At 39.2% G+C, this 15,952-nt stretch overlaps 2 protein-coding genes across 2 annotated transcripts in view; both read left to right on the top strand.

Moving 5' to 3' along the window:
- Window positions 1-231: 231 nt before the first annotated feature.
- On the top strand, window positions 232-9,563 carry pik3ap1 (phosphoinositide-3-kinase adaptor protein 1). The gene is made up of 17 exons (XM_026309408.2): window positions 232-446; window positions 1,284-1,709; window positions 2,235-2,479; window positions 2,761-2,905; window positions 3,010-3,152; window positions 3,229-3,361; window positions 3,535-3,731; window positions 3,852-4,029; window positions 4,130-4,192; window positions 4,291-4,551; window positions 4,647-4,703; window positions 4,864-5,057; window positions 5,146-5,218; window positions 5,344-5,511; window positions 6,640-6,710; window positions 7,297-7,382; window positions 9,198-9,563. The coding sequence occupies exons 1-17, from the start codon at window positions 416-418 to the stop codon at window positions 9,313-9,315; spliced, it is 2,589 nt and encodes an 862-aa protein (XP_026165193.1). The 5' UTR covers window positions 232-415; the 3' UTR covers window positions 9,316-9,563.
- Window positions 9,564-10,599: 1,036 nt separating this feature from the next.
- sorbs1 (sorbin and SH3 domain containing 1) overlaps window positions 10,600-15,952 on the top strand; it is a 38,048-nt gene continuing 32,695 nt past the window's right edge. The window contains exon 1 of the mRNA XM_026309410.1: window positions 10,600-11,532. The gene's annotated coding sequence lies outside the window, so the exon portion shown is untranslated. The remainder of the gene's footprint in view (window positions 11,533-15,952) is intronic.

Raw genomic sequence — 15,952 nt, 5'->3', positions numbered from 1 at the left:
ATATCAAATGACATTTGTGTTAATCAGTTTTCTGTTAAGATATGTTCTCAATATTTTAACACAGTCATTCAACACAATGTGCTTCTTTTTATTTCTTACATGTAATTTTTCATTAAATAAGCAACAGATTTTAAACAGTTAACAGCCAGCCGACAGCAAGTGAAATTACAGACATGCTGCACACAGTGACACGGCTGGTGCATTTTCTCAGTTCTTCAACTGTTTCAGGAAGTGGGTCAGCGTCACCAAAATCAGGAAACTAAGTGTTGCTATTAATACAACTGAGCAAAGGGCTAGACTGAAAGTTAATGTAGTCTCAGCTGAAGAGGTAAGAAACTTCAGTAAATTTCAGAAACCAAAAGGACATGGACAAGTGATGGTCATTGTGGGGTGATTTATCAGAGTTTTCACAACCATGGACGAGCCCATCTCAAGTATTGAATCAGGTAAATATAGCCCATCTTCTTTATCTGTTTTTCAAGTGGTGGGGTGGTGAGGATACAGGCTAAAGCCATATGTTTACGTAAAATGGGACTCTACAATTGGTCACTTATCAAACATGGATTACTTCTCTTTTGAAATATGTTTATTTAATTTAATGCTATTTAACAGAGCTTTCATTGAATTTTTTTTCTGACAAAAAAAAAAACAGGAAGCAAGCATCTTAGCTGTCCCATGTGACTGAATTTATAGATTGGTTATTTTAGAATTTCTCACATGCCAGTCAGATCATTCATGTTATCGGTCCATTAAGGGAAAAAAGTCTCTCTGCCCTGCCATTAGGGGGAACTGTGGTGAATGTGAATGCTCGTGTTGGGTTTGTGTCTCAGTTAGCATGTACAGAGGTGAGCTTTTCCTGATTAAACACTCTAATGACTCAAACAAAATTACTCTGACCAGTGTTGACACAGCGCTGTGTTTGCGCAACTCCTTGTTGGCTCTGCACTGAAATATCAAACAGATCGGACATTCATTCTCAAACCACAGTGACCTTGACATTCCACAGCCGGACAGCTGCTATGTTGTGGAGCATTTGCACGACACGCACTACCCACTGCAACATGGTAATTGACACATTAGAAGACTGGGGTTGTGTCATTAGTGCAATGTTTGAGGTCATTATGTGATGGTGATTCATGTCACATGGTGAGGCTGGATCTGGTTTAAGAGGAACCTATGATTAATAGTTTACAGTTTTAGCTGTTGATAAAGCAATCATAATACTGTTTGAATGCATGTCCTGTACATCCAAACATCACATTGTAATATGTTCTGTTTTTCAGCTAATTCTGAATCCCCCTCCGAATATGACCTGTTAATTCTGCACACAGCGGAGGCACAGGAATGGGCAACGTACTTGCAGCTGATCTTAAACTCTTCTTACGCATTCCAGAAAAGGTCTATTTTGCAGTATGCGGTAGGCCCAGCTGATCAACTTCACGGTTATAACTTTGAATGTTTCCAAAGTTGTAAGTGCATTGTGCTGCTCCTCACTGGAGCGTTCCTGGACATGCTCTGTGACCTAGAACTACAGGAAGCACTTCACAGACTCCTTTATCCACCACACAGAGTGGTGGTGCTGCTCTGTGGCATTTCAGACGATGACATAGTTACAGAGAGCTTCAAGGACTGGAACAGCTGGAGAAAACTCTATGCTGATGATGAGCCTGTTGTCTACATCACCACCATTTCGGAGTCCATCACTGACAGTATGCAAAATTTAATCACACATAATTCATTTTTATAAGCTTTTCCTAACAGTTTATAACTTTTTTGCTTAGAGTCTAGAAGAATAAACATGGCAATTAAGGAGTCAGTTCATCCAAATTATCAAACGCAGTTACCTGTAATGGGATATCGCTAAGCAGATATTGGCCTCTGGAAGGAAGTGAATGAAATTTTATACTGTTTATGGTGACAAGGAAGTTTTGGTAAAACCTCAAAACCTGCTTAATCCATAGAACTGGCAGTTTTCTCTTGGACTGAAGAAAAAAACTCCATGTGAAAACGTGGGTTATTAAATGCTTCAGAAAGTGCAAGTTCAATTCAATTCATCACTAACTGGATACCTTAAAATGAACTAACACACTGGAGTGTTTTGTGTACAAACTGAGCCTCTAGTCCTTCCTGAATAGTGAAAGCTTAATAAAAAACACCTTTAATATGTGCAGTATATTTAGGTGCCTGTAGATATAATTAAGGGCTGATAATAATTTCTTTGTTTGGCAAACAAGTTGAGTGTGAACATGAGAGCGAAGCAGCAGCTGCAGCAGAGACGTACATCACAGAAACCTCTTCAAGTGAAAATCCCACTGCTGCTGAAACAGAGGAAGTGGATTCAGAAGAGCTAACAGAAACTCTCAGAGAAGATGAAAATGAAGAAGACCCAGAGAGCAGAGAGAATTCAGCAAGCGAGGAAACAAGTTCACCCACACAGCCCACCTGTCTCACTGTTCAACCAAACAGAGTGCTCTGTGGGGTAAGACTAAGCAACTGCATGATAATTATAACAATACCAAATTAACAGTGGTTCAGAACCATTTCTAAAGTGATGCTGTGTTTTTATACATTAAGTCCCATGTTTTATTAATTAAACAATGATATATTTAGTATTTACATTGTGTTACTGTGTAAAGAGTTTTATTTTACTGGTATCAATAACATATTTTACCCCAATACCTGTTATATCAACCTGTCCTACTGTAGTTGGAAATAGTTACTATGAAACCATTCTAATTCTAGTTTTGCTTTTTGTTTAAGGAACAGGAGACACTTTTTATCATTTTCACACAGAAAATAGATGATCAGTTGGTAGCAGAAGTGGAGTTTTCATTGGAAAGTGTAGCTGCAAAAAGGGTCCCAGTCACTGTGGAGAATGAATACACTATAAGCGTTGCAGCACCTGGCAAGTATCTCCAAGAAGTCATGTGCAAACTCTCATCTACCTTTTCAGTTATGAGTGCAAGATATTGAAATCACCGTTTTTGTTTTCTGTTTGCTTTTATCTAGATATGCCTGTGGGAGTGGTATCACTCACCCTGTATTATGACCAATCATGTGTCAGCTTGAGGCCTGTTACATATTATACAAGTATGGGGGAAGTCAGCCGGTATCTTGAAAATGCTACTGACCCCATTAACTTTATTTGCCAGGTGAGACATTATAGCATATTAATTTACTTTTTTGCTATTTTTAGTAGCTCTTGTGTAACTTATTTTTTACTTACAGGCCTTCAACTTGACATCCAGTGCGACAGAATCGCTGGATAATATGTTAACTGACTCATTAAAATCAAGAATGCCTACCACTGGCCTTCAGCTGTTTGGAATCAGACAGATTGAACAGGATAATATGGCGGCAAGTCAGTACAGCACTCTGATTTCTTGTTCTATTACTTTCTCAAAAAAAAAGTATCTAAAATTATTAAATTGTATATATTTCATCTCTTCAATGCGTGTCTGAGCTTTTAAACAAAAACCACCTAGAGGAAAGTAGCTTCCAAATGATTGTACCTGATTGCTTTTTGTCTTTTAGATCAGCGTATCGAGGAGCTTCCCACACTTCTCCACTTTGCTGCTAAGTTCGGGCTGAAGAAGCTAACCACAGTACTCCTTGGGTGTCCTGGGGCTCTGCAGGCCTACAGTGTGATGAACAAATATGGAGATTACCCAAACACGGTCGCAGAGAAGAGTGGATTTTCTGATCTGAGACAGTTCATGGACGAATTTGTTGTAAGTCCAGTTTTTGCACCTTTTTCTTGTTTTTAACAATGTATTGAATATTTTCTTCTTACAGCCAAGTTCTCCTTTATTTTTGATTCATGTCTGCGTCTTGTATGAAAACATTTCTAGGAGACAGCAGACATGCTCAAGTGTCACATTGAAGAGACCGTTAATACAGAGGAGGTTGCAGAGGTATATGAACTTATGTCAACTACCTCTCAAGATATAATGATGAAGTACTCAGGCTGTTCAGAGGACATATATGAGTCAATGCTGGGGATTGACCCTGAATGTGCAGAAGACCTATGTAAGATTAAATTATTTTTGTTTATTTGTCCTGACATTGGTCACAATTACAAAACTAGTGGTTATGATGTTGGTGATTATCACTGTTGTGTTTTTATCAGATGAGGTGATGACTGCAATAGACGAGAACCCTGAGGAAGCTATGCTTAGGAAGTTTTTCCAAGGTATATTTTTGAATAACTGTCAAAGTAATCACCTTAAATAGGAACTCTGTACAACATAGTATATTGTATGTCTGATGTGATTATGTTATGTGTTCCAGTGAAACCTCATGACAATAATGTCCAGGATAACAATGAGCACCTTATATGTGAGGAGGAGGAAAAAGATGATCAGAATGACTTAGATCAAACTGAAGAAGAGGATCCATACCACTTCTGTCCAGAGGATATCTACGATACTGTGGATGCAAACAGTACCTACCCTGTAATAATTAACCGCCCACCAGCCCCCATTCCCAGACCAGAGTCTAACCCTGAAAAGCATGAAAAGCCTGACAAGCCCATGACCTACATCTCTAGAGGTGTTGTGCGATCTGTTTTTATTTGACCTAAAATTAAATTGCATGAGATTTTTTTTAAAAATCCTAAAAAATAGGTAACCTGATGTTTTTGACAGTATTTTCAGATAAAAATATCCCCCAGAGTAAAATGATGGACATGGAATGTCCTGCAGGTAAGCCACAGTTTAAACTATTGAACTACTGAATAACTCAACCATCACACATTATTACATTATTTTTTGTAATTACTGATTCCCAAAAGAAATGTAAGGAAGAAAAGTAATGCAGGGTTGAAAATTTTACAGAGTTTGTTGAACTTTTTCTCCCATCCAGCTCGACCTGCCGTAGATGCCCCAACACCTATTTATGACCCCTATGCTGGGATGAAGACCCCTGGACAGAGGCAGCTCATCTCCCTGCAGGAGAGGGTCAAAGTGGGGGAAATTACTGTGGATGAGGCTGTCCAAGAGTTCAAGGAATGGCAGTTTGACCATGAGCGGAGGGCGAGCTCCATACGGTATCAGCAGGTAGATTAACAAAAAAAATGTTTATGGACTGTCAGGTGCCGATTAGTGGTGAAGAGATAGATCTCACATCAGTTGTGTGTTTTATCAGGAAAATCTGAAGAAACTACGAGACAGCATCACCAGGCGTCACAAAGAGAGGGAGAAGACAGGAAAGGAACTGGGTAGAATAATTTGACTTATAATGTGATTATTATTACATCTTACTATACTTGATGGACAGAACACACTGTAAATCACATCCTGTTGTTTTAAAAAATGCTATTTGATGTGGTCTGTTTTTTCTTAGATTATGAGATAAGTGCTCCGCTGCAGAGGAACTTGGGCTTGGGCTCCACTATGACATTAGAGTGTGCAGTATATGAGCCGATGCCCAAAACAGCGGCGCCACCTCCTCCAGTGCCTCAGAATATGCAGAGAGGTACCTGGAAAACAGGCAGCACATCCAGCACTTCCAGTGAGTCCTAATAATATTTTATCTTCAGTAAATACCAGTGGGCAGTACTAACATTTTGGATCTACTTTCATTTTTATGTTGAGAGTTTTTCTTGCATAATTCAGTATCACTGAACCCGCTAAATTTCCTCTTTCTGTTTCATTATAAATCACAATGCACAATGCATCCGATGTCTGCAGCCAAATTAAGATTGAATGGAGCTTTTCCTGTTTCAGGAAAGCCATGGATTTCTCCTAGTGTAGTAGTAACGTAATGTTAATCCTGCTAACCATAAATTATACCCAAATAAATCTTTGATGGTGCCCATTCTACGCTGGGGCCTTTTTCTGTGAAGTTTGCATGTTCTCCCTGTGCCTATGTAGGTTTTCTCTGGGTACTCTGGTTTCCTCCCACAGTCCAAAGACATTCAGGCCGGGGTTAGGCTAATTGATGACTCTAAATTGCCCATAGGTGTAGATGTGAGTGTTTTTCTGTCTCAGTGTGCCGGCCTGGTGATGGACTGGCAATGTGTCCAGGGTGTACCCTGTCTCTCCAGCTCCAAATAACTTGTCTGAAATTGTAAAACGGAATTCCTTCCTCTCTCACAGAGAAGCTAAAAAGTAACAGAAATTAAATTACCAGTTTGATTAATTAGAGATGGACCTTTGATAAGCTCTGTAAACCTCTTATCAGAGGCATTTAATTAATCCCTAACAGTCACTGAATGTTCAAGTTGTGCTATGGTTTGTTCATTCAGGGATTTTCACCATTCCTTTCATATTTTGTTTTTAGGTGAGCTGGCTCAAAACAGTAGGGAAGGAACTGTCACTTAGAAATGTGCAATATCACAAAGGACAAATATTGTGCTTTCAAATGTAGTGATACATTTTCAGACTTATTATTTGCTGACAGCCTCATGATTCTCACATTTGGCCTGCTCTTTACAGGCTTCTCCTCTGTGTAATTTCATTCTAATCTTGTACTCTTCTATGCAGACATGTTGCATTATAACTGTTGCGAGACTCAGGAAGATATTTTTTTCCACATTTGGTGAACTGGTTTTGCATAATTCACCACACATACTAATCATAGACAAACTTGAAATTGCATGTTTTCTTTTTGGATTAATGTGTTTTTTCTTTACTTCAGGTACTGAGAGCAACAGACTCAGCACTCACAGCACCTTTAGCTACAGCAGTGGGACAGAGCCTGACTTTGAGGTGAATTAACATCAAGAGCATGTTCAGTGCTCTGTCTGAACTGCCTACTCTTTAGGCAGACTTGCTTCCTTTTACGTGAAAAAGTGTTACTCTGTACACTGTAGGTGACACATGGCACCTTTTTATGGCCGCAATAGTGTCTATAATTTTAACTGAACCTTTTCTAGTGGTCTGGTCTAAATTTGTTGCACTTTTAACATCAATGACATAACTACATGTGAGACAGGCAGGGTCTAGTGTTTTATTTTGTAGTCACAAACCACACTTTCTAAATTGATTTAAAGTACAGATCAACTGTTATTTTAGAATGACTGTTAAAAGACTTAAGCTGCAATACGCACACCTTATTTTCTTGTGAAATTTTTATCTTGGTATGTAGTGCTCAACGCTTTCTCCCGAACCACTAGAATATAAGAACATTTTTAATGTGCTTATTAATTTTGATAGAAGGTAGCTAGACCTGCAATTGACCCAATTCCATGTTAATATCTGATGTTGATGTTGAATTTGTCAAAATGTTTTACTTTATTTTCTAAATGTTATATTTAGGTGTGCTGTACAGTTGACTTTTTTCATTTTCCAAAAGGACCCAGTAGAAAATCTCCCTCCTCCACCACGACCCCCTCGACCATCTGATCCCGCACCCCCTGTTCCTCCACGAGTCCCAGAAAGGTTAGTACAACACCAGTAATTGAGTTCACTTTTACTAAAACCCAGATCAACTCATTATTAAAAGGTACGATACAAGGGGAAGTCAAATGTATTGTATTGCTAATTGGTAATGCATAATAGCACTTGTGACAGAAGCTGTGTGACTCAGAGAGAGATCTGCCTGCAGATTCTTTGTAACTTGTGTACCAATAAAAGATAAAGAGGAAATGTTCACCCACCAACGATTCACAGCTGTACATTTTCAAAGGAAGCCAGTGTCAGAATGTGATGAAAGCACTGATGCGATGAAAAGCATGTAAATATCTCCAATACACAAAACATTTTAAATAAAAGTTAAGATAATGTAAGTATAAAAATGGCTTAGTTGTTAATTATAACTTCAACTATTTCCTGAAAGCTTAAGAAACAATGCAGTCTGATGATTCTAACTGGCAGAGACTGTCTCTTATCTTTAAAAAGTAACGTGTAACAAAACAGGGTATGCTTAAACTTTTATGGTGCTGTAAATATAACTGTTCTTTTTGTTCTTTTTGTTATCACATGTCAATGTGCATGAAGAATCCTGTTACTTATTTTACTTCTTGCAGAGAAATATGGCAACTATTATACAGACCTCTGACAGCAGTGAGATGTTGAAATCCCCCAGAACCTGATCATCATTAGTCAAATTGGGCAAAGCAGCTCACACACTTTCAGGTTTAATAATTGCTGTTAAGGTTTGCTGTGCTGCAACTAGTATGGTAGGCGCTGCAAGTGTGAGTTTATTCTTGCTAATTTCTTGCAAAATGTAGTGTGTTTTTTTAGGGTCTGTTGAACACTGGGCTTGTGAGGTCAATTAAGAGTAAACTGTGAAGATTAAGCTGTATAGTTATAGAGTATGGGAAGTATAACGTGACTGGAATGCAATATTATACACGAGCAAATACATGGAACAAACTGATACAGTATGATTAGTGCAATAAGATTTGAAACAACACAGTACAACTCAAGAAACTATATAAAATGTAGGACTCACACAATTTAACATGAATGTCATATGATAAAATTTGATCTTAAATTATGTGATACCTTTTCTCACCAAACCAGATGCAGATTATTGGGTCAGTTACAGTCCTCTATAAAGGCAAACACAGGAATGACATTTTGGAAAAAAATGACTTGAGCCCAAAAGGACATTTTAATATCACAGAAAGGTATAATATATATAAACAGCTTTTTTACACTTTCAGTTGCTACAAAACAAAGCAAAAACCACACCACAGTAAGTGCATTTTGGTTTGATAGTCTGGGCACATAAGAACTTGTTGTCACACTCACACTCAGAAAACGAAACTAGGTTGAACAACAAAGCTATAACAAATGAAAAAAAGAACTGTTTAGGCTAGACAGAACTAAAGTTACAGCCAAGTTGGTTGTTTTTTTCCCTAGAGCAGCCTACCTGTAGCCTGTAATTCAAAACATATACATTTTCATAAATTGACATTGACAAATTGAAAGTAATTCAATGTACTGCATATTTAATTTAGGCAGTAGCTAAATTCCTTAATGATGCAGAAAAAACTGACTTGATAAAATACTAAAACTACCTTGTTTGACAGTAGCAGTATAATTTGTTTGCTGGGTAAGAAAGCTGAAGCATATTTTGTCATAGAAACAAAAATGATTGTTAAATGAGAATTTCTGGGATAAATAAAGTGTGTTTTTTTTTTTTTAATTCTTACTTCATGATCATCACGTTAGTGATCACAGTTTCTAATAGTGCGTATTTACCAATACAGCAGCCCATGACCTTGCACCACTATCTCTTTGTCACAGGGTGCCAGAGAAGATGATGCATGAGCGCTACATTTCCTGCCCCACTCGAGCACTTCCTCAAAGACCCTCTTACAGACAAACACACATGGCACCTCCTGTACCTCGCCGCCCACGGTGATTGATACACATCTACTCCTCTGGCATTTAGTCTCTAGTTATCTCTAGTTATAGGAGTATGTCTTGAACAGAAATGTGTTTAACAAAGTTGTATTTCACAGCGTGCATGGGTGTGGCTGGGTTTGTGCCACTTACAGTATGTGTGTCTGTAGTTAACTGTAAAAACTTGAGTGTGATATTTTATACCTATAATAACTGTTGTACACTTTTTAAAATATTGTAATATAAGAATAAAACATATTTTAGAGGATAAAGTATTTTAGTTTTTTCTCATGGGTTTTAAATGACATATTTTGAAGCAGGGAAAAGGGGGAAATGATTTGTTTTATTAATAATTAATCAGGGTTGGTGCTGGGTCTTCTGCAATGTTATCTGAGTAATGTTAATCCTGATCAAAGGTATGAATATGATAGTACTGTTTACAATTACTGTATGTTAGTACTTCATTGAGTTTTATAGCATTTATTATACTGATTTTACCTCAAATGGTGTCAACATTGTACTTCTTATTGGATTAGAGATTGGCTGGAATATTTTTTGAGATTTCCATAGCTCATACATTGATGAGATATAACCTTTAGGGGGGGCCTAATGATGTATAGTTTTATGTTCATCCGACCTCATGCAAATTAGTGAAATAAATTGAATAAATATGACCGATTTTAATTTAATTTAATTAATTGTGCCGATTTATAATAGATATATCTAAATATAAGAACTATTACAGTTAATAATTCATTTCCTGTGCATTATAAGCTTTGATCCCTTGATGTCCCTCATTGTCTGTTTGTCCGACATTTTTTCCTCGTTATGTGAAAACCTCTCCAAAGTCCATTTTAAGCTCGTTAAGTTTAGCAGTTTTATCGGATTACAAACTTCATTGTTTGAAATATGAAATAACCCAGACCTAAAACTGTGCCCTCTCAAGTTCCCCGAGAAGAGATAAAGGATAAACTGTGAGAGAGTGTAGCCAGCTGGGACTTCTGGGTAAAACTTTCACAGTAAAATCTTTCCTGATAAACCCATAAATACTGCATCAAGGTGATCAATATATTTCTGAATGCATGTGTGGAAAGACACGAAAAAATCCAATTTAAATTAAAATTTTATCAGACGCAAAAAAGTAACGGGGGGGGGGGGGGGACAACATACTTAACGTGTGGTCACGCATTAGAATGGCGTGGGAACGATCACATAGCCTCTAATATCATCTGCATGTCTGAAATGCAGAGTTGTGTATTTTATGTTTGTATTTTGTGATGGACTTACTGTGTATTTAGGTAAAAGGCTCGGACACTGAGGACAAAGGACGCTGAGCCATGTGACTGCTCAGATGTCTGCGGCTGTCAAAGAAGACTGTGACAGGACTAGACTGATAACACGTCAAAAGGAAGGGATGAACCTTTTTACATTTCCAGACCATGCACCACCAAAGTGTTTCTACATATTGTAGCTACAGCTCTAAGCCATTTCAAAATGTGAACCTGTCAAAGCCCTCACAATACACCGTGCACTCACTCATTATGTGTAGGCTATTTAAATACCGCGAAATAACTTGCAAATGAGCAAAATAGGAGTATTCACCAGCAATGTAATTAAAAAAAATTATAGCCTCCCAGCAATGTATTGGATATTTAGTAGGGAATTTTTGTAATTATGTATTTTTAATTTATTATTTATTTCCAAAATTATATAGAATAAAACTCACAATGCAAGGACAAAAGGTTATATATTTTTTCAATAATTATCCAGTTTAACCTTAAATATTTGAATAATATTACTGTAATAATCTACAAAAGATTAAGTGTTTTAATTCATCCAGGTATCTATACTATAAATAAAGTTCTGCCATTTGTAACGAGCCAAACTGATGGAAATCGTTGCCAGTCCAGTGAGTTATCATTATTTAACTGTGGACAAACCTCCTGCTTTCACACACATACACGTGTTATCTAAAATATTGTGATGGGTAGCCTACAGCTTTAAGGCGGAACATTTTAAGCAATTCGCTTTCATTTTGAAGTATCTGAGTGGAGGCTTTTATTGTGAAGGGCCGCCGGTGCTCGGTGGCGGTGTTGTGCGGCGGCTTTTGACGCAGCTCAGGCCGGTAGATGTGAAGCGCTGACAGGACGCTGGTGGAGAGCAGCCGTCGGCGCACGGAGCTCAGTGAAGTGTGTCTGCAGCAGCGCCAACAACCCTGGATCAGCATCCCACAGAGGTGAGCATGTCCGCGCTGTGTGTGGCCTCTGCTGCCGCTTTGAGACGCTTTAGGAGTTATTTTCCTTAGCTCACTGCTCCAAACCCACCTTTCCTTTTTTTTTTTTTTTTTTTTTTTACCTTGGCAGCGAAACAGCTGACTTAGTATTATTATCGCACAATGTCAGGCCAGCAGTACTTCATGTAATTCTTAAGAATCACAGTCACTGAATGTAATTCAGCAGACTTTATCAGATGTCAGTGCGTCTATGAGTCGGTTTTGGTGTTGCATCGCAGCGCACAGGGACTCTGGCTTTGGGACAGTTACTGCAGTAAAGGCAGATCTACACAGTGGAAATGCGACCCGCCATGGGTGCCGCACTCTGAGGCTGAATACCCAGGAGAAAACCCACATACTCAAGACACCACACTTAATATTATCTGCTACAAAAATCCTTTGCAGGCCTTTTCTCCAAGTTGATAGGCAGGTGTGAAGCTTTAGCTGCTGCCAGGGGACAGACCACAGGCTGCCCCACATACATACAACAAGGCTGTGTCATTAGGACTATGCACTTAATGGAATGCACACTATGCGGCACGGAGGTGCTGGGGATACTTTATGGAATAGTTTTCACAGATCAGACTGTGGAATCAGATAATGCTGAATGTGACAGGAGAAAAGAACATGTGGTGCATCAGCAGCTGTTTCACACAGTTCAAGCATTTCAGTGCAGCAGTAATGAGCCAGCTGTAATGATCTTTGACTGGAGTGTTTCAGTGCAGCTTCTCTAATGGCATTTTTGTGAGTATGCTAGAATAAGTAACAGTGAGAGTATTCACTGCAGTTATTGACACAGTGGAGGAATGAATGGTAAACCCACGGTGTGACAAACAGGCCTGCCCCGAGGCTTCATCAGGAGCAGCAATGTGACACGAACGACTGGTTCTAAGCACAAGTGTTGACTTAATGTAAAGTATGCGAATATCAAAAATCCACATCTGTGTAATCTGTGGTGCTACATAGCACATAGGATAGAGATTTGCTTTAATTTAGCAGGTTAACTACTAAATATGTCAACTTTGAGCTAAATTGCCACCAAGGGGAAAAACTGCTCAATATTTCTCTCACTTGGGTATGTCTTCACCTCCTTTCTGAGTCCAGCGGGAATGTTTCTGTCACGTTAAGTGTGCCTCAGTTTATGGATGGCGTTAAATCCAAGGAGAAAACCAACTGGTTCCTCCAGCGTCAGTGAGCTGAGGCATTTTTCTCTGAAACCCAGCAGATGTTTTTGTCTTTGCCTGTGATTTCATTCATAATTTCACAAAATTAATTATTTCTTTTTCAGCACCAAGGGATGTACGTAACACGATGCTACACAAGCTTGATAAAATATTAACCCCCAACACAAATAATTCATCAAAATGTCGTAAGGACAGAGGGAACACAGTCAGACTGATTTTCTCAGCACCACCTGTTTCGGTGTTTTGTTAAAACAGGCAGCACGTTTCAGAATATCACAGTCTTATCACAGGGCTGTACTGCACATGGTGAATAGAGATACTCTATCTGGACAACCTTAATCCAGAAAGAACAGGACACCTATTGGCTTCCTACATGTTAAAGGACATTGTGTATGTGTGACCAAGCCTCAAAGTGTCAGATTTGACTTGTGCTTTATCTTATTGTTAATATTTAAAAATACTTAAATCCTCCACAAAGCTTGTGTCCATTCTGCCTGCTGTTCCCTCTGGATGGCAGGTGTTTCAGGTTCACAGGAGTATTGACTCAGCAGTTGTTCCAGGGCTTATACGAAACAGGCTGCTGGTTCATAACATGTCAGCAGAGGATGTGTAGATGTTTGCGGAGAGATGAGGATAGTTTTGTGTGCGTAAACAGAGACAGGTACATCAGTCACATGTTTGGGAGACAGTGGTTCAGCCGTGAGCCATTTGTTCAGCCAGACACACATATTCTTGTGCCGTTAAGTCAGACAGTCATGTCATGTTTATGTGTCCTAGGTGCAGTAGTACAATTTATCTTTCACAGTGGATAATACTTGTTTATTTTGGCTTTACTATCCTCAGTGCAAACTGAAGCCTCAGGCTGAAGATTTGACTGAGAGTTGGCATTTTCAGGGAGGATTTTCTTTTTGAATTAATGTGGTTTTCCTCCATCATGTTTTAATGTGTCTTTTAATGTGGCTCTATGTGGTTTCAGGGTGCAGAGTGCTGCTGTACAAACATATTACAACAGGCGTGATCTGGCAGTTACTCTTGAAAGCCAGTAACATATAGTTTTTGATTGTTTAAAGAATAAATCAAGGTCCAAATGTTGCAATTCCATCTGTTAGGCACAACACACCTGTAGCACGTAGATGGGACCTGTTGGTATGAACCCAGCTCAGTTGTTAATATCTTATGAAGACTCATATTACACGGATCTCCTAGATTTGAGAGAGGTGACCATCGGAAACATCAATCTCAAAACTGAATTACAAAGATTTGTCAAAGCCAGCGGCCCCAAGATCACCCAGTCTTGTGTTTCCAAGATGTTGTCCATTGGGTTTAGAAATATTAGAAACTATGTTAGACAGTATTAGCTACTGTGGCATATTGAAACTGGGTACCAGCATGAAATGGACATAACCTCAGTAGTGACAGTAGGAAACTGTCTTGTCTTTCCTGTGAGTGGCTTTGGATCAGGCCGGATGTTTCAGTCAGACGCCAGGTTTCTGTTTTCACTCCATGTTAATGTTACAACATGTTGCTTAGCAACCCCTGTCCCATCCCCTCCCCGTCTGCTTCCTCCATCTGCTGCCATTGGCTGAAGTGGATGGTGAAGTCAAGTGTTATGCTTTGGCGTTTCAAGGCCTGTGACACAAAGAAATCCCCCCACACATCATGAATGCATGCAAACAAGGCTGTGAATATACAATTTCTGCTTTGCTGACAGATTTGAGCAGCAGCCACCACCAACACCACGCCTCTACCCTTCTCCCCTGTAATACATGTCACTGACTGATGGAAAACAATAGCATCATGGCAGTTGTTGGCAGATATTTTAATAAGAACCAGCATGTGTCTTTACTCAACATCACATAAACCAGACCAGAATTATCATGAACACTGACGCACTTCAGCTTCATAAATCACTCACTACAAAATATAATAAACAGTAATGAAAATCTGATATCCGCCCCCTATGAAGCCAGGCTCTTATTGATGGAGCTGCCTGTTGTGTTTGTGTCTGGGTGTGATGAGACGAGTCAGACCGGGCCAGCATTCCTGAAATAGACAGATGATGGTGACTCTCTGGAGTCCTGCTGTGGGCTCATTTCACACGATGATACCTTCATAGCACTTAAAATTGCTGGATTATCACATCGCTGTTTATATTCACGTTTAGCCGCCATATCCTATGACTCAATTATCAAGTAGTCCTGTCACAGAGGTGCTTAGGAAGTTATATTAGGGAACACACTCAGAGCTTCCAATCCATGTCAGAGTCAAAACATGCAGCAGAGTTGAGGAAACACTTTCAGCACTCTCTCAGACAATGATTTGAATTGTCATCGCTGTTCACGTAATGTGCAATATGCCCTATTATCTAAGCCCGGAGGAATCTCTTGTGCACAGCTGAGCTTATCTAGTGAGGGCATAAAATGAACGTCATGTGTCCTTTTATTCATATTTTCAAATTAAATGCCACTATATTATCTCAACAAATTGATATTTATGTTGTGGTTGTGGTTGGCTTTTTGTACCAGTTATGGTACTTTCTGTATGCCAGTTATGACTGTCTCCTTATTCGCTCATGAAGTTTCCTTTATTTAAACTTTTCACTCAGTGCCTACAAAAAGAAACTCTCTAACCCCCCCCCCAAGCAGACACTGCAAAGCTACTTCAATATTCAGTTGAGTGTTTATCCTCACACTGGGGCCTGTGATCCAAGCTTTCTCGCTCTTGGAGTGCAGCCTGGAGCCCTTGCCGTGAAGCCGTATCACCATGGGTAAACTGTCTGCTCACTGACATTCTTATTATACTGGCTCTAAAAATCTACCAGGCACATTTTAAACAGCTTGGTTCTCTATTAGCATCTTGGTCCATGTGGTCAGCTGCAGCCTTCCTCAGGACCTTCACATGTGCCTACCATGTTCCTTTACGCAGGGATCTGGTCATGGTCACGTCCAATAACTATCAGGAATTCCCATGGGCACGCCTATAGGGACTTTTTCATTGGATGGTGCGATCGGTGCTTTTGTTCTGGTCCTAAAAAAATGACCTTTCATTCCTAAATGTCTTAAATGTCACAAAGGGCCTCAAATATGACACTGATACCATAAGACAGGACAGATTCTTTAAGTCTCAAGGGTACAGTGATATTTCAGTAGATGAGGGTCAAAGAATTCAAAGGCACAGAAGCAGCATCTGTATGCTAGGTT

Source organism: Mastacembelus armatus, chromosome 15 (assembly GCF_900324485.2).
Source record: "Mastacembelus armatus chromosome 15, fMasArm1.2, whole genome shotgun sequence".
Lineage (NCBI taxonomy): Eukaryota > Metazoa > Chordata > Actinopteri > Synbranchiformes > Mastacembelidae > Mastacembelus > Mastacembelus armatus.
Note: the sequence above shows the minus strand (reverse complement) of the source record. Positions and strands in the feature narration are given on the sequence as shown.